This window comes from Colletes gigas, unplaced genomic scaffold (assembly GCF_013123115.1).
Source record: "Colletes gigas isolate AHSC1104 unplaced genomic scaffold, ASM1312311v1 Colletes_gigas_Sc00025, whole genome shotgun sequence".
NCBI classification, from domain to species: domain Eukaryota; kingdom Metazoa; phylum Arthropoda; class Insecta; order Hymenoptera; family Colletidae; genus Colletes; species Colletes gigas.
In genome coordinates this window covers 2,597,973-2,621,900 of record NW_025106654.1, presented here as the reverse complement: position 1 = coordinate 2,621,900, position 23,928 = coordinate 2,597,973, and the positions used below count along the sequence as shown (strand labels likewise).

At 36.1% G+C, this 23,928-nt stretch overlaps 3 protein-coding genes across 6 annotated transcripts; all 3 read right to left on the bottom strand.

Annotated features, from left to right (window-relative positions):
- Positions 1-813: 813 nt before the first annotated feature.
- Positions 814-4,385, bottom strand: LOC122401463 (alpha-tocopherol transfer protein-like). Of its 2 annotated transcripts, none has more exons than XM_043403605.1 (4): positions 4,283-4,385; positions 3,690-3,982; positions 2,344-2,707; positions 814-1,243 (listed from the first exon to the last, which is right to left on the bottom strand). In XM_043403605.1, exons 2-4 carry the CDS (start codon positions 3,971-3,973, stop codon positions 986-988), a joined length of 906 nt encoding a protein of 301 aa, XP_043259540.1. In that variant the 5' UTR covers positions 3,974-3,982; positions 4,283-4,385; the 3' UTR covers positions 814-985. The 2 variants fall into 2 exon arrangements, with proteins under 2 accessions (XP_043259540.1, XP_043259539.1); XM_043403604.1 differs by having other exon boundaries at positions 3,690-3,978; positions 4,283-4,383.
- A 2,449-nt stretch (positions 4,386-6,834) lies between these two features.
- Positions 6,835-9,563, bottom strand: LOC122401457 (alpha-tocopherol transfer protein-like). 3 transcript variants are annotated; one of them, XM_043403590.1, is made up of 4 exons: positions 9,457-9,563; positions 8,971-9,288; positions 7,504-7,867; positions 6,835-7,265 (listed from the first exon to the last, which is right to left on the bottom strand). In XM_043403590.1, the coding sequence occupies exons 2-4, from the start codon at positions 9,270-9,272 to the stop codon at positions 7,008-7,010; spliced, it is 924 nt and encodes a 307-aa protein (XP_043259525.1). In that variant the 5' UTR covers positions 9,273-9,288; positions 9,457-9,563; the 3' UTR covers positions 6,835-7,007. The 3 variants fall into 3 exon arrangements, with proteins under 3 accessions (XP_043259525.1, XP_043259527.1, XP_043259526.1); XM_043403592.1 differs by having other exon boundaries at positions 9,350-9,539; XM_043403591.1 differs by having other exon boundaries at positions 9,437-9,534.
- A 6,595-nt stretch (positions 9,564-16,158) lies between these two features.
- Positions 16,159-18,517, bottom strand: LOC122401428 (60S ribosomal protein L10a). Its single transcript, XM_043403545.1, has 5 exons — positions 18,267-18,517; positions 17,770-17,925; positions 17,106-17,254; positions 16,689-16,861; positions 16,159-16,397 (listed from the first exon to the last, which is right to left on the bottom strand). The coding sequence occupies exons 1-5, from the start codon at positions 18,269-18,271 to the stop codon at positions 16,227-16,229; spliced, it is 654 nt and encodes a 217-aa protein (XP_043259480.1). The 5' UTR covers positions 18,272-18,517; the 3' UTR covers positions 16,159-16,226.
- Between the last annotated feature and the right edge of the window lie 5,411 nt (positions 18,518-23,928).

Below are 23,928 nucleotides of genomic sequence, written 5' to 3'. Positions count from 1 at the left end.
ACTATTCAGTCAAGTGGAAATATACAGGGTGTTCGGCCACCCCCCGGAAAAATTTTAATGGGAGATTCTAGGGGCCAAAATAATACGAAAATCAAGAATACCAATCTGTTGATCGAAGCTTCGTTAAAAAGTTATTAACGTTTAAAGTTCCGCCTGTAGAACGGCAATCTATGAACAGCTGCGTGCGCGTGATAGTGGTTCTCATTCAGCATGAGAAACACTACTTACTGACGTATCGACAGTTTTACAGTTTTATGAATGAGAACCACTATCTACAGGCGAAACATTAAACGTTAATAACTTTTTAACGAAGCTTCGATCAACAAATTGGTATTCTTGATTTTCGTTTTATTTTTGCCCCTAGAATCTCCCATTAAAATTTTTCCCAGGGGTGGCCGAACACCCTGTATGTTTATACGTATACTATTTGTATATTCTCTCTAATTATACTATATTCCGACATGATAAGCAAGAAATTCAAAAACACGGACACAGACGAGGAGATGTTTCGTACGCCGGAACCGGAACGAAGAATTTCAAATCAACAAGAGACCATTACTCAACTTTTTTTAAATATGCCTAATCCAGCTGAAGCCGAAATCGAGAATGATCTTCGGAATGATAGTATATGTATATAATGTTTTTATGGACTGTTTGTAACAAATACAATAAATATTAATGATAAATAAGTAGTCGTTGTTTGAACCATTGTTCCTGATTTTATTTATCAGTGACAGAGTTTATTTATAGTAGTAATATTTATAATAGCATCGACTTTACCGATTGAAAGATTTTCTACAGTTTGGATGTATATTACAATGGATTGACCATTAAGTGTTTTATTAACCATATTTATATTGCAATTATATAAATTATTGTAACGGTTATTACATTAATATTTTCACTGCAGTAGTTAAATGAATATTATGTAAATTACAAACTTGATGCCACATAGTTTTGAGCGTTCTAATACAATGATAATTATCTAATCAATTTCAAGTTTCTTGAAACTTCCTTCGACTCCAAAGAGATCGGTCGCTGTTTTCCCTTTACCCGATCTCAATGACTCATTAACACGTTTCGTTCGTTCTTCCTCTAGGAACCAATCACGATTATCTTCGAGCATTTTGATACCATATGTGTGCAGTTCTAAGGTTGGTCCGGCTTTTCCACCAATTTCATTTGGCAGTGCATCCACAGGAATAAATTGTGCTAAAGTCTCCAAGCTTGTGTGCGTATGGAACTGAATATTATACAAATATATGTAATCGTATTCATTGATGATGCAATTTATCCATTATTCATTTTTCTATACATATCAGGGTGAGGCACTTAGGACCAGCCACCCGAATAACTTGGCTGCTATTGGTGACAGGAAAAAATGCATCAGGCAAAAATTATTTGGTATCGAGGGGCTGATGTTACTAGTTTTTTAATAGGTGGAGGCATCAAGGTGATATGACGGTCATCTCTGTTTTTTAAATGAAACGGTATGTTTTTTTACTTACATTCTTATAGACTATTTCAAGACGAATACAATGACCTGGTCTGGGTTAAGCCAATTGTGATGGAAAATAATTTACTTTGAGGAAATGGTCAAGGACCGTTGATTTATTTATCTATCAGTAATATACAACTGATACAAGTGTTCAAAATAGTGACCTTGAACATTGATGCATGCTCTTAAGCGTTGCTTCAGTTGTGTTTATCGCGACACAAGCTCTCCTTACACGCTCTTTCATATCTTCTTTGGTTGATGGTATTTCATTATACACTTGCTGTTTTAATTTTGGGTAATGAGCTGTTTTTGATTAAAGTTTTATTTATGGACAAAGCAGCAAGTGGATAATGAAATGCCAGCAACCAAAGAAGATATGAAAGAGCGTAAGAAGAGCTTGTGTTCATTAATGTTCAAGGTCACCATTTTGAACACTTGTGTCAGTCGTGTGTTACTGTTAGATAAATAAATCAACGTTGCTTGGTCATTTCCTCAAAGTAAATTATTTTCCATCACATTTGGCTTAACCCAGATCAGGAATGACCTTTCCATAGGGCAGTGTATTCGTCTTGAAATAATCTATCAGAGTGTAAGTAAAAAAACATACAGTTCCATCTAAAAAAACAGAGATGACTTTCATATCTCCTTGATGCCTCCACCTATCAAAAAACTAGTTTTTGCCTGATGCATTTTTTCCTATCACCAATAGCAGCCAAGTTATTCAGATGGCCGGTATTAAGTGCCTCACCCTGTATATTGAAATTGAACAAAACAATGAAAAACAAAAAATGGAAATAAGAATATTCACAGTACGTAATAATATGTATTATAACGTTATACGTTACCATATCCAATAATTCTTTCTTCATGAATGGCTTCATCATGCTGAGTATCACGTCCATCACTGGTGTAATGTTCATGAAGTGAAATCCTTTTAGGCGAACTGGCAGTCCTTCTTGCAAAAAGTAAAGGTACTTCTTCAACCCCATAGGACTCAATCGAGCAGCATGGCCGAAGACAACATCCTTTATGTCGAACAGTATTACGTGCCCCGGCATTGTACCCTCCTTGCATAGCCATAAATCTACGATCATGCTCAAATATTTCATTGCATCGTTGTAGACGTAATTCGAGGGATCGCGATCGATCAATGTCCCATAAAGAATTGCGTAACCCTCGTCTGTTTTCTTATCCAAAACCTGGATGGTTCTACGGCATATTTCGAAATCGCCAAAATTAGGTAAATAGTTGCATGTTGAGACGGACTTATTGATTATCGGTATCTTAATCATAAAATTGTTAGGTGGATGCTAAAGTTTTAGTATATTTATCGTTAAATAGTACACGAGTTATATCGGTACCGTGAAACATCGTGCATGTAGCTGCCAATTAAAGTAATATATAACGAGGATAATTGTTGTCGTGAGAACGAGAAACAATGACTATAAAAGAAGAGAACAACAAATCGCGTTTTCTTCTATTATATATATATCGCTATAAGCTTTTGGTACCAAAGTTCAATTCTTAGTACATTCGATGTTAAGTATCAGGTACGATATGCGAATTTATTTTAAAGTCATTAAATGAAATGAAAAATAATATCTTTCTTCGTTTCTTTCGAGAACTTGTGGGCCACAGTTTGAGAAACACAGTTCCAGAACATACGCTCCTCTGTGAGAGTCATCTCAATTAGCGATGAAACAGCAATTTCTCAAATAGCAATTAGACGTTTCGATTATATACAGCTCACGTCAGAATTTCGAGGCGAAGTTGCATTATTTAACAATTACCGTGGTCGAAGAAAAACATAAACAGTATGTAAAGTATAGATATAAAATAGAATTCTTTACAGACATTCACCTATTGAATTACATAATTACATAAAATATTGTAATTTTGTATTGCTTATCTTTTTTCTGTTTTTACATTATGTTTCAATTCACGAGGAGTTGCGGATAGAAAGGACGAGCTCGACAAAGACGCGTTCTAAACATTTTTATTTTACTCAAATGTATTGGTAATTATTTATATTTTTATTGAGTTCGCGCTTATGAAAAATGGTAAAACGCAACGCGTCATATTTATTGAAAAGTTTAACTTGACCTACTTCAGAAAAATACATATTTCAATGATCTCAGATGAATAATAAATAGTTAGATAATAAGTAATACATTTCTAAAATAATACTCACACTGTTTGAAAGGCTTTCCTCAAATCTTTCTGTTGTAAGGGATCTCTGTTCGAAAAAAATTCGGGTACATGTGACTTTACCGTATAATACGTTTCGATAGTTGCTTTTGTGGGTTCCATTCGATAATAGTTACTATGGAAAAATAACGCCAACTCGGCGTCCGATATTTTTGGTAAATGAGGCTGTTTCTTGTACCAATCCCTCAATGCTTGTATATCTTCTTCTTTTAAGTCCGGATTCTTCTTCAATTCTTCTTCGTACGTCACTGGCTTTATTGTAGGCATCTTGACTTACTTAAAACATTATATACAGTTTTTAGTTTAATTTTCACAAATTTAGAACTTGCGTTGAATTTCGTGAAAACGTACATACTACTATAATTATTACATGATGCTAATTCGAATTGCTATATTTTTATTACGAACTCGTTCTAAAAATAATTGAATAACGATTCCTAAATAATTGTTTCAAAACTTGTCGCAATTTATGTAATATATTAATATTAACAATATGTTATACATTTTAAATACAGTGGTAACGATGTTTCATTTTTTTTTTCTTTTTTAATGAATTTATCAAATTGATATTTTTACCTTTGTACTTTTCTAAACCCTTCGATTGAAACTAAAACGAAGTATAAAAATTATAGCACTTCTGTACCGGAAGAATATGATTTCGAGATGTTCGAGCCAACAGCTTGAATATGACTGAGCTCTACGTACATTTAAGCACTTCGAGCTCTTCAAATGCGAAAGAATGATTTAATACCATACAATCGCGTGTAGCGTGACAGCGGAGATCATCAGACATGCCGTGTCAAATTGCATATTTAAAACTGACATGAAAATCGTTGTATGATAATAAAGAAAATGTTGCAATAACAAATATATTTTCCTATGGTTGTGAGTAAAATTACGTATGCAAGGCGGGTTCTAGAAACTAGGACAAACTGTAAGCACTTTTCCAAGCAAATGTACAAAAAATTCGTAAATGAAAAAATATCGAATTCTTCGCGCGAAACCACCTTTGGACTTGTTTTTTTAAAAATTAAACCGTGTATTTGTTTAACATTAATCGATTCGAAATTTTGCTTATAAAAGTGCTAATGCATAACTATTGAAAACGTAACATCTTACGAAATATTTTATATTTTATATTTGCATTCGATAGTTCAATTGTCATCTTGAAATTCTGTTGATCATTCTACATCACGTAACATCGATGACCATGAAACACATCAGGTAGGTAATCGATGTGATTTGTAAATAGTTTCATTAGGTTTATGATACGTTTGCGTCTTGGGTGCACTTGTTTCCCAGTATTTTCGATACAAGTGGCTTCAAAACTTAAGAAAATTATTGCAGTAATCAACCATTATATTCTCGCTGCGAAGTGTATACTTTTTAATATTTGCCCTTTCAAGTTTTCTTTCCTCTTTTCAAAAACAGAACCTTGCGTTTTTATTAATTTAACGAAAGACGGAGATGCAACTATTCTTTTACTCTCATAAAAGATAGTGTTATTAGTTTTTAAACATTTACTCCTACGACATAGTCTGCTACCAATCTCTACGGGGTTGTCTAGATAGTCACCTTTACTATACTGACTGACCACTGAGATCACTGAGTAAAATGTTAAAAAGATCATGCATCAAATTGTTAAATCAAGAAAGCTTTAATCTTCCGCTTCGTGATGGTTGTAATGGTCATTGATTGTTCGATGGTCAACAGTGGTTAATTTATGGTCATTGATGGTCAGCAATGGTTAGCTTATGGCCATTGATGGCCAACAATAAAATTCACCAGCCAAAATAGTTCTTTTGCAAACCAAACAGTCTTAACTGTTAACTAATTTTGCGACTCCCCACCCTTCCATTATCTTAGAAAGGGGTATAAGTAAGGCTACTGCTGACGAATTCTTTAGTATTCCTGGGACGTCCAGGGGGATCGGATCTCGCGAGTCGGGAGTCTACCTCTGGCCATTAGGGAATCGCTAACCGTTGCTGACCATTGATGGTCACCAATGACGGTTGCTGACCACCAATAACCACTCATTAATATTTGTTACAAGTAGTAAGTTTATTTTATTTGATTGTTTGGTGTCGATTCAACTTTGTTTGTCTATCCAATTTTGTTCGATTATTGTGAATGTTTCTTTTCTCTATTTCTACTTCTGCATTATTTATCGAATTGGTATGATTGTTTTAATATGTATAACATTGGTTTTAAATGATAATGAAGTATTGTGTTGATCCATGTACCGTGTTTCCATACTATTTCATGAATTTTTATGATACTGATCACAATACAATTTGTAGTTTTTCGTCATTGCTCAAATTCTTGTAATATTTTGCTGACATACTTAGTTCAATCGATTGGTATTTTTATGTCGACGTTATGTGTGAAATTGTTTTGATGTTGTCACTAGATATATGTATGATAATAAAATTTTACCCAATGAGAAATTTCTCGTTTCAAAGAATTTGTTGCTTCTTAGGCTGATGTACCTAGCATCATCGTCTGTCGATTAATTAAAATTTTCACTTTGTAGTTATTTCTGAAAATCTTGTGAATTTTTAACTGAGTATACTGCTAATAGAATAGGACTTATAATAATATGTATCATTTAACTTATTAGCATTTTCACTTTTTTATCGTGTGTCAATTTTCTACATTTCTTTAGGTATGTTTAACATCGAGGAAATAATTGTATTCTGTGTATGAAATTTCTCAATTTCGTAGCTTGTCCATCTAATAAAGACTTTTCTACGTTTGCTAACTTTACCAATTTCAGTAATTCAATCGACTACTGGTTCTTTTATCAGATCGATAATGATCAGTATTCGATCCTTTCTTTTGATAAAAACGCAAAGATCGAACTCGCTGTATCCAAAACCAAGAATCCGTCAGAATAAAAGTTCTTCGTAACTGTTTTCAACCTCTGTTTCAGAACATCCAATATGGCGGAGCCACGTGGCTGACCAGCGTACACAATCACCTCACTTACCTTCAAATTAATAATATGTTTTAACCACAGCTTTCGATTCTGGGCCGATAATCCGTTGGTTTTAATATTAGTAGGCGTAAAAAGTAAACACGACGCATCTGAAACACTACGCACTGGATAAACTTAACTTTAACAAATATATGCTTTTATTGTACTATTCGTATACAATAAATACAAATTTTTTGTAAGATCTGCTGGACGAAACAAAAGTCACTTAACGTATAGGAAATAATCTTAACAAATTATGAACCATTATTAGTTCACCATAAATTTCTTCTTTGAGCGAGCGAAATTTAAAAGTTTAAATTGATTTTAATCTATTTCAAGTTTCTTGAAAGTCCCTTCGACACCGAAAAGTTCATTCGCAGTCTTGCTTTTACCGATACGCAAAGATTCGTCCACCGCGGCCAATTTTTCTTCTTCGATGAACCATTCTCGTTTACTATCGATTTCCTTTATTTGATCGCTGTGTATTTTCGATATCGGTCCCGCCTTTCCGCCGACCTCGTTCGGGAGCACGTCGAGAGAAATGAACTCTTCCAACGTTTTCAAGGACGAATGTAAATGTATCTGAAATTAATAGAATTTAAAAAAAATAGTGGCCTTGATTTTTTTACAGTAAAAGTATTTTTATTTTTAATTTTTCATATTGCTGTTTCTAGCTTTTGTCCGAAACAGTTTTTTGTCAGACTATTAGAAGCGTCACGCGCAAAGAAATTGAACTTGTTACGTGCATTGAACAAAAACTAAATTAATTTCGACAAATTTGAATAGCTTGTGTCGCGGATCTAATTAATGCATTTCTCACCATGTTCCACAATTCGCTCTTCATGAAAGGTTTCGCCATGTTCATCACCAAGTCCATCACCGGTGGAGTGTTGATGAAATGTATCCCTTTCAAACGAACAGGTATCGCTTCCTGAACGTACATCACTAGCTTCTTCATACCCATAGGGCTTATTCGACCCACATGACCCAATGACACGTTCGCCGAGTCACCGATAAAAATGTATCCGTCGCAGGTACCAGTCTTCAGGCCCACCAAATCGGACACCATGAAGAACGACTTGGTGACATCTTCGAAGGAATAGTGAATCGGATCGGAGTCCACCAATTTTCCGAAAAGTATCTTATGACCTTGTTTCGATAACTCTGGTAGTCCAGTGATGACTCTGCATGAGAGGACCAGAAGCTAATTAATTTAAAACTCAATATTTAGTTTTCTAGTGCGTAATTTTCTGATGTTCTAAACATTCAACATGGCGCTGAAGAGCGTGTTGCACGTGGGATGAACAGAGTTGGACGTGTTGTTGCAAATTGACACCCAAGAATAAAATCCATACAGTTAATTTGGAGTCAAGATGGGCCCCATCCTCGGAGATAAGCCTTTGAGAGGGCTGATAATTCTAGGTCACGGTAGATTGATGAAACCAGAGGGTAGATAACTGTTTAAGGAGGACTTTGAACCGCTGAGTGGCAAGCAGACTGCGAATCTTTATGCAAATTCATGTTTTTTATTAATATCAACCCCTAAATATAACAATTCGTATCTTACTTTAATTATTTCTTATAGTTTTGTATATCAAAATTAAAATTTCTCGTAAATACATAAACATCCGCAGTCTAGTGTTAAGTGAAAGCTTGTAAACTCAAAGGTGTGGACATACAAAGCTGGAAACCTGTTTAATCGTATTAGCGTAGGAGGAAGTTCGGTCATCTGGCTCCGTCAGGTGCACAAACTCATAATGAGGAGCAATTGAACGCAAAAGCTTTACTAGTAGTTAAGAAACTGGTGTTATGTTCGATTGTCCAAGTCTTGTCCTTGTTTGAGTTGCTGATAAACTACAGACTCAACCAGACAGGAAAGACCCAAAAAAGTCCTTACCCTTTCTATCTCCAACCATCGTAAGATATCCAAATAACGTAAATATACGACGATGCGTATTTGTGTGGGAATCAATGGACGAATGAATGATTCTTTAAACATTTATCAGTGATAATCATAAACAGTGATCGAGTCTGTCGTGAGTAACTGTGGGAGCGCAGAGTAATGAGCGAGCTAGGACGCGAATAATAAGTCTTTCATTAGCTATAAGTCAGGACTGCACAACTGGCCACAGGCTATCGCGTTTATTCCGTTTGCTTCGTCCATAGCATTATAGCTAATCGTGGAATCTGTACTGATAGCGGGAACATCTTTTAAGCGAATCAGTTCGTAACTGGTCGACGATATTAAGCAAAAAAACCAATCGTATTTATAATTAGGAGAACTTACGCGAGATTGAAAGCCTGACGCAATTCTTTCGAGCCCAAAGGGTTCCTCATCGAGAAAAACTCCGGAACGTGAGATCTAATAGTGAAGAAGTTCTCCGCCGTGGTCTTCGCCGCTTCCATGCTGTAATAATTACTGTGCAAAAACAATATCAGGTGCAGATCCGAGACCTTGGGCAGGTGTTGTTGCTTGTCGCACCATTCCCTCAGCATCTCTATATCCGAAACCTTTATTTCCGGATTCTTCTTCAGTTCCTCCTCCAACGAGAACGGATAGGGCAGGGACAGCATCCTCTTGGTAGCCATAGCTCTTGGAATCACGCTGCAAACAATAGACGCGAAATAAAGGATCGCGTCTTGATAGAACCGAGTTTTTTGTTTACTAGTGTCGGTGCTCGTGACGATCCGCCGGGTGTCCTTGAATCGTTAAACTTTTAACTAGTCATCATTGAACCGCGACCGACACGCACTCCGAACAATATCCGTTCACCTGATGCGGAAATACAGTTGTCCACGCAACGTACGATTCCTCCGGCGGCTGACAGGACAATCCCGTTTTTCCTGGCGGTCGGCCTAGACTCTCGGCGAAGACTGACGTCTTGATTTTAATTCATATCACAAATTAATCGCTACCTGAACCGGTGTGCGTGAAGTTACGGAAGCAAAGCTGACCCGTTCCAACGTTTCCATTAAGTCGCGTGTACGCTAGTTACGCGGTTAGCAACCGCTCCTTTGCTAATGCTAACTGTATCCCACTCGTTCTCACTGCTTCCTGTTCATTCTAACTACACTACCGCTCATAAGTACGTGGACACTTCCTTAGTTCTTATATCTACCTGAAAAAAATTATGATATCTTTGGTAAATTTGATTACTTTGCGTGTATTCTAGCTCGTACAGTATTAGAGAAGATATTTGAGTAATAATTTATTAAATATCTCACCGATAACTATAAAAAATTATTATATTTCCTTTTCGTCTACGTATCCGCCGCGTGCTTTTATGACCGCGTTTACCAGTCGTGGCATCCTGGCTACTAACTTTTTCATTATTTCTATATCAATGAGGTTCCACTCAGAATGTAACATTTCCCACAAATGTTTTTCTGTCTTGGGACATCGTTTTCGAACTTGTCTATCTATGTGATCCCATAGTTTTTCTATGGCATTCAAATCGGGCGATTGGGCTGGCCATACCATCATTTTCACTTCAAAATTCTCTTGCAATTGCAGTAAATAATTTCTACATATTGTAGAAGTGTGCTTCGGGTCATTGTCGTGCATAAATGTAAAATTGTGGCCAATTATGCGATGTCCAGATGGAATTGCATGTTCTCTCAGAATGTTCAAATACCATTCTTTTCTTAAAATTCCGTTTATTTTTACTAAATCTCCAGTCATATTGTTCCCAAAGCATCCCCATACCATCACAGAACGACCCCCATGCTTAACTGTGGCCACTACACAATTGTCATTTAGTTTTTCAGAAACTTTTCGGCGCACAAAAACACGTCGCTTGGAGCCAAACACTTCGAACTTCGATTCGTCAGACCATAACACCTTGTCCCAGTCTTCCAGTGCCCAATTTTTATGGCATTTAGCCCACTGAAGCCTCTTTTTCTTATTTTGTTTTTTTAACAATGGTTTTTTCACTGCAACACAGCCTCTAAGACCGCCCTCCTTAAGACGCCTTTTCACTGTCGAAACCGAAATTGTGCGGTCCCTATAATTATTAATTTCTGCAGTTATTTCGGGGGCTGCATCTTTCCTATTTCTTTTACTTATACATAGTTATAATATGACGATCTTCTGCCTCACAATGAAACTTTGTACACTTATAAAGCAGCCAAAAATAATCGACACGTATGTTTTTTTAGCTGCGGTAACTCGAGTTTAAGGGGTGAAACCACCCCTTGAAATTTTGGCTCGAAACGGCTATCTCGAAAACGGAAAGACATACAAAAAAATTGTTAATGGGCGAGGTTGATGGTTTCTTATGTACAATAACATAGTGTTAAAAAATTTAAAAAAATACAATTTGTTTATAACAAAAAAAAATTTATTAACTTAATTTTTCATTTTATTGATATTTTCATAATGACAAAAAATGACGAGCATTTTATTCCAAATCCATTGGTATGCGATTTTTTAAAATTGCCTCCTACAGTTTTGCAGATTTTGATGATTTACATCTTGCGCGCACATCCATTATGGTAGTAACCGTTCTAACTTTGATTTTAATGAAGCACTGTAGGCTTGCACTAAATCAAAGTTAGAACGGCTACTACCATAATGGATGTGCGCGCAAGATGTAAATCATCAAAATCTGCAAAACTGTAAGAGGCAATTTTAAAATATTACATACCAATGGATTTGGAAAAGTTCGGCCACCCTTGGGAAAAATTTTAATGGGAGATTCTAGAGGCCAAAATAAGACGAAAATCAAGAATATCAATTTGTTGATTGAGCCTTCGTTAAAAAGTTATTAAAAAATTAAATTAAAAAATTTCAAATCCTCCAGGAAAAAATTATTTTCGGTTGCGGGGGCCAATTACAATCATTTTTGGTCAATACATATACCCACGAAATCCTACGCACTTTCGAGAAAAAAATTCCTAATCGAAAATGTAATTTATGGCCAGAAATGTTGTCCGAAAATTTCATGCGGATCTTTAAAATGTCATAACTTCTGAACGGATTGAAGGATTTTAATTTTCAAAAATGCAAACGACGCGTATTTTAATCAAGAATACGTAGAAATCGCAAAAATATGCAAAAAGTTGATCCTTGACCCCGCAAAATGAGAAAAACCCCATAAAAATGGTCCAATCTTCAAACAGCCTTAATTCCTACAATAGTGAATATATTTCAATGAAACTTTTTTCTGAAGTAGAGCTCATAGGTACCTACAAAAAAGTATTGGCCAACTTTTTTGTAGGGCGTCAAACAAAATTATTAAAAATGAAAAACGAATTTTTAAGAAAAATCTTGAGGTGCCTAAATTTTTCAGCGAAAAAAAAAAATTTCAAATCGTTCTAAAAAAATTATTTTCAGTTGCGGGAGTCAATTTCAATCATTTTTGGTCAATATATATACCCCCGAAATCCTACGCACTTTTGAGAAAAAAATTCGAGAATATGTGAAATTTTTCAACAAAATTAAAAAATTTCAAACCATTCTGAAAAAATTATTTTCGGTTGCAGGGGTCGATTACAATCATTTTTGGTCATTACACATTCCCCCGAAATCTTGGGCATTTCGGAGAAAAAAATTCAGTACGGGCGGAACTTTAAACGTTAATAATTTCTTAACGAAGCCTCCATCAACAAATTGGTATTCTTGTATTTTTCCCGATTTTGTCCTCTAGAAGTAGTGCAAGCCTACAGTGCTTCATTAAAATCAAAGTTAGAACGGCTACTACCATAATGGATGTGCGCGCAAGATGTAAATCATCAAAATCTGCAAAACTGTAGGAGGCAATTTTAAAAAATCGCATACCAATGGATTTGGAATAAAATGCTCGTCATTTTTTGTCATTATGAAAATTTCAATAAAATGAAAAATTAAGTTAATAAATTTTTTTTTGTTATAAACAAATTGTATTTTTTTAAATTTTTTAACACCATGTTATTGTACATAAGAAACCATCAACCTCGCCCATTAACAATTTTTTTGTATGTCTTTCCGTTTTCGAGATAGCCGTTTCGAGCCAAAACTTCAAGGGGTGGTTTCACCCCTTAAACTCGAGTTACCGCAGCTAAAAAAAAATACGTGTCGATTATTTTTGGCTGCTTTATAAGTGTACAAAGTTTCATCAAAATCGAAGCCGGACCGTTCGCGATGGTTCCTTGTCAGTTGTTTTTGTGGATCTTCCAGGTCTTTTTACAGAGGAACAAACTCTTGTAACACTGAACCTATTGATGCTGTAGCTCACACAAGACTTCGAAACTCCTACTTTTTCGGCAATATTCCTTATAGAATACCCTCCTTTCGATAAAGTAACTATTTTCGTACGCATTTCGACGCTTATTTCGCTTCTTTTCGTGCCCATCGTGCTCTTCCAAGTATTTAAACTGAACTGATCTAGGCAGATCACCAGAGTGATCGCTGTGCTCTTATCTAACAGTCTTTCGTTTCGAATTACATTTCCAAATATTTATGCTACCCTGAAGAAGGCAACAGACCTCGCTCAAGTGGTGCAGCCATCGTAAACTGCGAGAAAATAGCCTTACAAACCGTACGCACGCAACGAAATATAACGCAGCTTTCCACCCATCGGATTGACTTTTATTTATTTAAGTAAATTGCATAACTAAATTGTTAAATTAGTACAACTAGAATACATTACATACATATACCTAATAGAATTTAGCAACAAACATTATTTAATAATCGAAATATACATTATATATCACAAATTTCGTGAACGCGTTAAGTGTCCACATACTTATGTGCGGCAGTGAAAAGTATCGATACTAGTAGTCTTTACAATCGCGTGTAAATTGAGAATAAAAGACCGATAGTTTATTAAGTTTTAGATACCGCTGGTTCGGTGTTGATCGACGCGTTGCAAGAACTACCTTGACTCGACCTAGTGCAAGAAGAGGAGAGAGTATTGCTACCGCAAGGGAAGGTGTTGCTGAGAATCGAAATATGTCAATCAGATGTATTTAAGGATTATACATTCTTTAACACTTTGACTGCCACGTCACCCATATATGGGTGGCGGAACTTTTGGAACTGAAACAATTACAATTCTCAAGTTGAAATGTTAAAGAGAATAATTTTGAACAGGCTTCATAAGTTTTACCGAGGTTACGAAAGTAACAAGTACGACAAGTTTTAAGTTATGTAATTTACAATTGTCTAAAATCAAAGTTTCGATCTCATAAATAATTGTACGGTTTTAGACTGGCAGTCAACGTGTTAAACTTTTACGTAAAAGCTTAGGTCTTGATTCAGTTAGCTCTAATTGGGCTCTAAAGTAGATTGAAACTGATCCTAATTTTATCAAACAAATCATCTTTATTCAGTACGCAAAATTGTCAGAGAAGAGATGCTAAGCCTTGGGACAATAGTCGAGAGACTTTCGACGTGCAACTGTCGTCTGGCCGCCAAGACCTTGCGTCTCGACGCCATTACAGTTTCTCTGTTGGACCACAGTGGCATCAGAACTACCGACAATTATGGTATATTTATTCGTATCAAAGAAATTACAGCGATAGAAACTTAAAGAAATGTATAATGCAATGGAAACAAATATTTATCCTTTCTCGTTATAAAAAACTGCGATTTTGCAAGAATTCAATTTGTATTAGACATAACGAATGGGCCATTTTACCCATTTCAGTTGTTTTGGTGTTAAGTCTCTCGTTTATTCCAACAAACTACAAACCGTTTTCATTATTAGTGAGATGAAGTCTGACTTGTGCGCTAGAGTCATCGAAAATTCGATTTATCGTATTCAATCTACCAAACGCAATTGTGGTGGTCATTTAATGGCGAAAACACAGTAAGCACCAGATTATTATAGTAATTCATTTTATTTCAATTCAAAGTTAAAATATTTCACAATGAATAAATAAAAATTGTTCTCCTCGGTCGATCGAATATCTACTGTTCGAATAAAATTTTGTTCCTTTTTTCTAAAATAACTTCACGTCTGTTCGCGTTAATTAATTTTCACGGGGGTAGATCGGAAATTATGAAAGCATCCGCCGACATGAAAGAAGTATTCACAGACACGAAAGAATCGCGATGCTTTCTAATTTAATCATTTTCTGATCTAATTCCCCCCGTTGGTTTCATTTTAGAAACGTACGTTTCTGCCGCATGGCCACCCATGAAATGTTTCGGAAGGCGGCGCACTATACAATATACGTAGTACTCTACAATATTGTGTGAAATAATGTGAACACTGGTTATTGCATTAGAAAAATACTTTATTCGTCATAAAAGCAGCTTTATGAAAAAATACAATATGGTACGTTGACTTTCTAATAAGGAATACAGGGTGTTCGGCCACCCCTGGAAAAAATTTTAATCGGGAATTTTAGAGACCGAAATAAGACGAAAATCAAGAATATCAATTTCTTGGCTGCGGCTTCGTTAAAAAGTTATTAACAATTAAATTAAAAAATTTCAAATCGTTCTGGAAAAATTATTTTCGGTAGCGGGGGTCAATTACAATCATTTTTGGTGAATACATATACCTTCGAAATCCTACCCACTTTCGAGATAAAAAATCGGGTAGATGCAGAAATTTTTCGACAAAAAAAATTTTCAAATCATTCTAAAAAAAATATTTTCGGTTGCGGGAGTCAATTACAATCATTTTTGGTGAATAGGCATACCCCCGAATTCTTGCGCATTTTCGAGAAAAAAATTCAGTACGTGTGGAACTTTAAATGTTAATAACTTTTTAACGAAGCCTCCATCAACAAATTGGTATTCTTGATTTTCGTCTTATTTTGGCCTCTAGAATCACGTATTAAAATTTTTCCCAGAGGTGGCCGAACACTCTGTATATCCTTCTTTGAGAAAAATGAATTTTTCTACCCTTCTCGGCATGGCATTAATTAACTTCTGACAATTTTTTAACATTTGCTAATCGAGGAACCAAACCTAGTTTACTCTGCTTCTGTTATTTTTTTTTATTGGTTTAATCCATCTGAAAAACTCTGGCCTTGTATACATTCCTCAGATTCAAATCGAACAAATTTCCAGGCGAAACCAAATAACTTGGTCTTTTCTCTCGAAAATACCGCTGCATAAACTTCGATGCGTGTAATATATTTTTAGAATTTTTATTTGCTCCAATTTATAGACAAAAGCTAGCAGTACGTTTGATAAAAAGCGCAATATTATTTCGCCCCCAATTTGCTAATTGAATTCATTAATAAGACTTATCTGGCAGATCTTACCATAATTATAACATTAATTATTTGATAGTTAATTACACATAACATTCACCCACTTTGTTCCTTTTTACAAAACTGTAATTCCTTTCTCATTTAATAACGAGCTTCGATAGTATCTTTAATATTAATAATATTAACGACATTGATTTCAAAATTATTTGTACCAGATTTATAGTTGAATTTAAAAATTGTATTACTTATGTAACACGTTCATTTCATAATCGTTTTATGAATACATAAATAGGATATACGGCGTAATAAAAGTACAACGTGATTCATCAATCTTATATTTTTTTTTTTTATTCATTCCATTTACAGCCAAATACATTTATACTAATTGACTTAGTACAGTCTTTGAGGTGGTCCCATGGAAGATTTTATGTGAAGCGAACGCACGTTCTGCCAATGTTTCTTTAGCAATGAAACCAGGAAGTTAATTGAAAGGTGTACATTTTGTACCAATTCATCCGGAGACATTTCCACGTGTCCTACAGCTACTGATAGACACAATACCTGGGAACAAATGCATTAAATTACAATTTTTATAATATAATACTTTGTTTAATATTAACTATATGTTATATTAAACATTTAATTGTTTAATTGTTTTTCTGCTGCAAATATCCGCGCACAAATATACTTATTAAAAGTAGCGACTGACGCCCATGTAAATGGACATTTACTCTTTATAAAAATTAAAATTATTATAAATACAAGATCGAGCGCAAATAGAGTTGAGTTGACTGTTTATACAAGTTACATTGATATATAATTGCTAACAATTTTTTAAATTACAAAGCATACCTTTTTCATTTGAAACTTTATTGTAGCTTTCACTTCATCAATTTTTCCAACCATTGATTCCTGGTGCGACAAAAGACCAGGGAATTTACCAGCCTTGTTAAGACCAGGACCAAGAATACGTGGAATCTGTTTGATTAAAGATTCACTGGCCAAGAAAGCATCATACTTCTTAGCTAAAAAAAAATAGAAGATTGGTTAACGTTTGATTTATAACATCAAAACGCGAAATTAAGAATAAGTTAAAAACGTGTCTCAACACGGATTGAGGTATGAAGCATAGAAACGCAACACCCTCACCTAGTGAAGAATTTAATCTTCTTCCATTCGACAACCACAGCTATAAGGATATTTAAGTAACAATGGTGCTTTTTTGGAAGACAAAATACCGCATTTATAAAATTACGATTTTCTAATTACCTAGTTTCTTAACAAGCTTTTTGTTCTTGTTCAATTTCTTCAATGCTTCAGCATCCATATATGGAATATTATTAGCTTTAGCTTCGTCACAATGTTGCTGATCACCCAGAACACAAACTTGCATTTTTGGCCTTGGTATATTCTTCAATCTTTAATAAAGACAATTTAGATAATTACTTGCAATGGCAGTGTCTTTAATAATATTATATTTTTATATCTTTAACAAAATTTAGCCTTGATTCGGATATTATAAAACAATATACAAAACACTATATTAGTCAATTGATTTTTAAAGAGTTGCAAATACAATCATCAAAGTCAATGTTCTCAGCAATGTAACAAATGATCCACATAAATCATTCGGATAATACATGCAATAAATTGTACCATCACAGAACATGGGTTTCAATAATTGAATCAATTTAATTTTCACCACATTATATATTAACTTACCAGCAGGACCATAAGTCATGATCCTGTAATAAAAATAATGGTAATAAAACCTCCCCAATTTATTTAAGACCCTGGGTGAAGGTCCGCTTAGGTAAAACCCAGCTTCCTGACTTTACATGAGACAATCTTTCCGGGTATTAGCGAAAAAAAGGAACTTTACTAATAAACATTAAATGCCGAAAAGAATCCTCAATGTCAGGTAGAAACATACTTGACGGTGCCTGAGAAACGTTTGTCTTTTTGCGGATCATAATTCTTCAAACCAATTTGGAGTTCCACAGTTTCTAAGAATTTCCTTTTTTTATCTTGCGAGTTTTGAATGACAGAGTTTACACACTCGTAGAGTGTTTCACGCGATACTTTGGACCTGTTGGATAAAATCATTTTCCTAAGTAAAGTTACAATTACAATATTTCAAGATAAAAACAAATATAAAACGATAGAAATTGATAAAAAAAATCATATTATGTAATTTTATAAACAATTTTGCAAAATATTACGAACAGGCGTACGGGTACATACAAGATTGTAACAAAATGCAAGGCACCACGAGGTACGAAAATTAAACCACTATAATGTCCGAAATCATTTTTATCTGATAAAAATATTAGTAACCACTTTCGAATTATATATTAAGAGAAACATTTTTAACAAAAACGAACAACTAACTCGCCAGATTGTTAAAATATGGATAGATTAAATACTCACGTCATTTCAACTGTGGTAGAAGACGAACACCGGACTAGACAACCGACCGATAGCCCGTCTCAAACCGGAAAGAAACGTTGTTATGCGGAGTGCGGCGTGTGGCCAGTGAACAGTGATGGACATTCGTGGGAATTTTGATCATGCGCACTGAAGCGCTTCAGTGCGCATGATCACTGCCGTATACACTTCACTAGAATTTAGGGTACCGTTGGATCCCAGTAAGGAACAAAATTTAAGGAAGTTACAGGGAAAGCGACAAAAACAAAAAATTTCCTCTTAATCTACGTGAGTATAGTTAGAGAAATACGTAGGGGATTTTCGATAAGTTAATTTTTGTGTGATTGGCAAGCATTTGAAGTAGAAAGTTCAATTTTGTATAAAACATGGGAATTCCCAACATGCATCTCCTTTTGCGCTAAAGATACATCTATGGTAGCGGACGACAAGTAGCTGTGACGTCAGCTTACGAATGCGCAGAAAGGAATCCTACGAGGGAAAATTCCAGTGCGCATGACCAAAATTCCCACGATGTCCATCACTGCGTGTGGCAAGAAGCAGATATTACGTTTGTACAAGGAATTTATCTGTGTAGATAGGAACACGTACGGTTATTTTAAGATCTCGTATTGTAGTTCATTAAATTGACACATGTGGCGCACCAGTAATATGCAGGATGAACAGTGATGCCAGATTGAGCACCGGGTGCACTATTCACACTATGCCAGATCACGCGTACGTGAGCTCGTGGAGTTTCGGAGAGTCGACAAAGGCAAACCGACACATGCCCTCTTTCTCGAAGGCTCACATTTGCCTTCTCGCTCTTGGACAACTGAAATTCGACCTCACGTCAATGGCATTTCAGATATCACTTCTGATACATCTGGCAAAGTATAACCATTACTGCTAGCTACTGCCAGCCTCTCGTAGCTTCTGCTGGCTTCTGCTGGCCACTGCTGACCACACCTGATACTTTCGACAACGTATAACGATTACTACTGGTTACTGCCAGCCTCTCCCAGCCTCTGTTGGCCTCTCCTGACCTCCGCTTATATTTCGGACAACGTATGACAATTACGACTGACTTCTGCCAACCTCCGTTGGCCTCTGTTGACCATTGCTGATCTCTACATGCCTTTACTGGTGGCTAACTTGAGTTATCAGGTAATGTCATAAAATTGTTTTACTTAGTTATACCCTTTTTTACCTGAAGTATAAGGTACGACTAAATGTACTTTTGAATTTTCCTACAGTCCTCCGATGGCCTCTGCTGACCGCTGCTGACCACTTCTGATACTTCTGACAACGTATAACGATTACTACGGGCTACTGCCAACGTCTCCCGGCCTTTACTGGCTTCTGCTGGCCTCTGCTGACCGCCGCTTATATTTCTGGCAACGTATAACGATTACTACTGACTTCTGCCAGCCACCGCTGGCCTCTGCTGACCGCTGCTGACCACTCCTGTTACTTCTGACAACGTATAGCGATTACAACGTGCTATTGCCTGCCCCTGCTGGTCTCTGCTTGCCTCTGCTGTCCCCTGCTGTCCCTTGCTGGCCACTGCTGACCAACGCTAACCTTTGTTGACAATTTCTGATATGATGTATATATATTAAAGCCTTGTATAATGTAAATCTATGGCAATAAATTATATAATTTAACAGAATTCTATGTGTTCTCATCATTTTTACCTTTCTTTTCCTCTCCAAATCATTGCCTTAGTTTTAAGAGACCGTTTTTCCGGTTAAAATTGGATTCCCAAACTGTGAACCAGCTGGAAAGTCCTGAAACGACTGGAAAGTACTGAAACAACCGGAAAGTCCTGAAACGACTGGGAAGTCCTGAAACTCCTTTGGAAGTCCCGGACCAGCTGGAAAGTCCTGAAACAATTGGAAAGCCCTGAAACAACTGGGAAGTCCTGGAATTTCTTGGAAACCCTGAATTTTTAGCAAAGTTCTGAGTTTCAGGACTTCCTAGTGGGTTCAGGGAAACCACGGAGTTTCAGGGAGTCTTATAACTAAGGTAATGATTTGGAGAGGAAAAGAAAGGTAAAAAATGATGAGAACACATAGAATTCTTTGTAATTATATCATTTATTGCCATAGATTTACATTATACAATGTTTTAATACATATATATCATGGCAGAAGTTGTTAACAAGGTTCAGCAGTGGTCAGCAGTGGTCAGCAGAGGTCAGCAGGGGTCAGCAGGGGACAGCAAAGGCTTGCAGAGGCAAGCAGAGACCAGCAGGGGCAAGCAGTAACATGTAGTAATCGTCACACATTGTCGGAAGCATCGGTGGTGGCCAGCGGAGGCCAGCGGAGGCCAGCAGTGGCAAGGAGTGGCAAGCAGAGACCAGCAGGGGCAAGCAGTGGCAAGTTGTAATCGTTATACGTTGTCGGAAGCATCAGGGGTGGTTAGCAGTGGTCAACGGAGGCCAGCGGAGGTTGGCAGAAGTCAGTCGTAATTGTTATACGTCGTCAGAAATATAAGCGGAGGTCAGGAGAGGCTGGGAGAGGCTGGGAGAGGCTGGCAGTAACCAGTAGTAATCGTTATACGTTGTCGGAAGTATCAAGTGTGGTCAGCAGTGGTTAGTAGTGGCCAGCAGAGGCAGACAGAAGCCCGCACATGTTGGCAGAGGTTAGCAGAGGCCAGCAGAAGCCAGCAGAGGCTGCGAGAGGCTGGCAGTAGCCAGCAGTAATGGTTATACGTTGCCAGATATATCAGAAGTGATATCTGAAATGATATACATATGTACGCTCACATATAGGAATAATAAAAATGAATTTATTTTTGTTCAATAATTCAAATATGATGAGGGTGTCTTAAAACGTGTATTTCCGTAAGAAAAATTTCACCAAATTTTTTTCGTTATAGTACCTTGCATATGTGCGCCTACATAGGTCGGAAAGTAAAAAATACCTGGCCAGTTGAGACTTGGAATCGTATACCGTCGACGTGAATCGAGAAAGGGGGCATGTGCCAGTTTGCCTTTGTCGACTCTCCGAAACTCCACGAGCTCACGTACGCGTGATCTGGCATAGTGTGAGTAGTGCACCCGGTGCTCAATCTGGCATCACTGTATGTGCATTACCGTTTTCTAAATGCACGTTGTTCAAAAAGCGACACATCTGGTTTACTAATATACTGCATGCTATTTTGTCCTAACCTTAAAAGTAAACAACTGTAATCAGTGTGGCCAGATCGGGCATAATTGAGTGCATCGAAATCGACAACAGTGACGACGAACTTCCTTAGCGTCTAACGGAATGGTGGGGATAGCAGGCATACGCTACCGCACGAGCCACGTGTACGTGAGCTCGGCGCTTGCGCACAACTTCGGGAAATCGATAAAGAACGCTAGTGTGAGCCTTTCCTTCTTGCTCTTGTAAAAGACAAAACAACTGAAATACGATCTCGCGATAAGTGGCATACGATTCCAAGTCTCGACTGCCCCAGCATTTTTACTTTCCGACCTATATGTAAGGTATAAGGAAATTTATAAAGTATCATAATGAAAAAAATTTTGAAGTTTTTTTTTAGCGGAAATACACGTTTTAGGACCCCCTGATCATATTGTGACTATTGAAAAAAAGACATTTTTTTTGTTCCTCAACGACTAACAATAAGTGAATTTCAATAACGAAAAAAATATTTCGAAATTTTTTTTTAGCGGAAATACACGTTTTAGGACCCCCTCATCATATTGTGACTACTACAAAAAAACATATTTTTTTTTTGTTCCTATGCTATTGACATGATTGCGTCTAAACGGCTGAATGAATTTCAATGAAACTTAACATTTAAGTTTTATGTTCTCGTTTTAAGGTCTCATTATATTTTAAGCGTGATCAGCTCCCATATAATGATGATTATACGTTTTTAGTTTTATAATTATTTCGATACATACACATCATTTGTAACAAATTTTTAAAGCGATTTATATAAATCTTAAGAAGGATTAAGATCAAATATATTTTTCTCCTATCTTTCCTAGACAGGAAAAATTAAACGAAATCTTATGCCTTGCATACCTACCTAAACCACATAAAAAACGTATTCCACAAATATTTTAGAATAATGTTGTTCAAAGCAGTCTTACTCGTAAAGGGTTAATTAAGGGTTAATTAAAATGAAAAACCACTCTTAGCCAGTACCGTGCACGCTACAAAAATAGATTACTACTGACTTTTCCCACTATGTTTTTTAATAACCGTATCAAATTGTTACACACAATCAAATGTTATATATTTGACTTAACTTTACATAACAAAATAATTGTAACGATAGGTAAAAGAATAACGTGCACGCTACCGTTCAATGGAAACCACGGGAAGGTGGTGGTCACTTCCATCAGGAGGGAAATGTAAAAAATTGTTATTTCTTTGTAACATTATCACATGCCGTATATTAAAATGTTTTTATTAATGTAATGAAATTACAATATAATGAAAAACTAACTCGTGAATGCATTAATTTTTATTAATATACACACGAGCCATAAAAATGGAAAAATGATATAATTGTTTACATTTCCAAAGGATGGGATGTCGGGATAGGACGTTTGCGATTAAGCTGGCACGTTATGTCGTGCATTGTTGCTCTTACGGTACCGTGACGTAAGTGTAACAAGGCGCGACATTCTACGTCATAGCCACACTATCTACAGCAAGCAATTTCACTAACTAAAAATATACGGCAAAATATAAGCAAATAAATGAAGAAAAAAAATGATAGTTAGAGCAAGCAGAATAGTATTTACAGCAAGCGAAATACGTAAAAAGAGTAACAACACGAGACAAATTGAACGACTATTTACATATTAGCGATGTCCAAAAAAAAATATTTTGGACATCACTAACAAGACTGCGGTTGCAGTGTAAGCGCTTTCGCGTGACGTTATGGCACATACATGCATCACACCTTGTTGCGCCTACGTCACGGTACCGTTGACGTAACAAGACCAGTCTACCGCGACGTCGCATGAAAATGTTTATACTGTCATTGCAGCCTAATAGTACGAATTTACTAAAGAGCTTTTCTCTGGAGAGAAAAATCTCTCTAGAGAAAAGCTCTGTAGTAAATCGGTACCTTAATTTTCGTCATATGACGTAGCGGGAAAATTCTCAAAGTTATTGTCATATGTTGCGTTTAATCTTAAATTACACTTTTGCTTCTTAGCAAATCTATGATATAAATTTTTGGAATACAATAGAGCTAGATGATCGTCATCTACCTCCATGGGTTGAGAGTTTTCCCTCTGCGCCTTTAACGAAGATTTCACAACGCAAATAGAGTTGACGCTGGCCGAAGAAAGTTTATTCCGTTTCTTTGTTTTTATGTCAGGTAACATGGAAAACAATCTTTCTGCATCGGCATTGGAATTTGGAAGTGATCTAATTGTATTTACTAATTCAGGAAATTTAATTTTATAGTCCAAATTTCGCGTTAATAAAATTGTTTTCCAGAAACCATCGAATTTCATCTCGATAAGCGTCTGTCTACCTTTCGTTGTAAATTCCAAAGGCAATACTGACCATTCTGTTTGCAGTCCTTCTTCGTCGAAACCGCCGAATTTCTTAGCGATTAAGAGAACATTTCTGAAGGAAATGTCTCTATTTGTATCATTTAATATAAAAGTTGGTTCAAAAACATACAACAT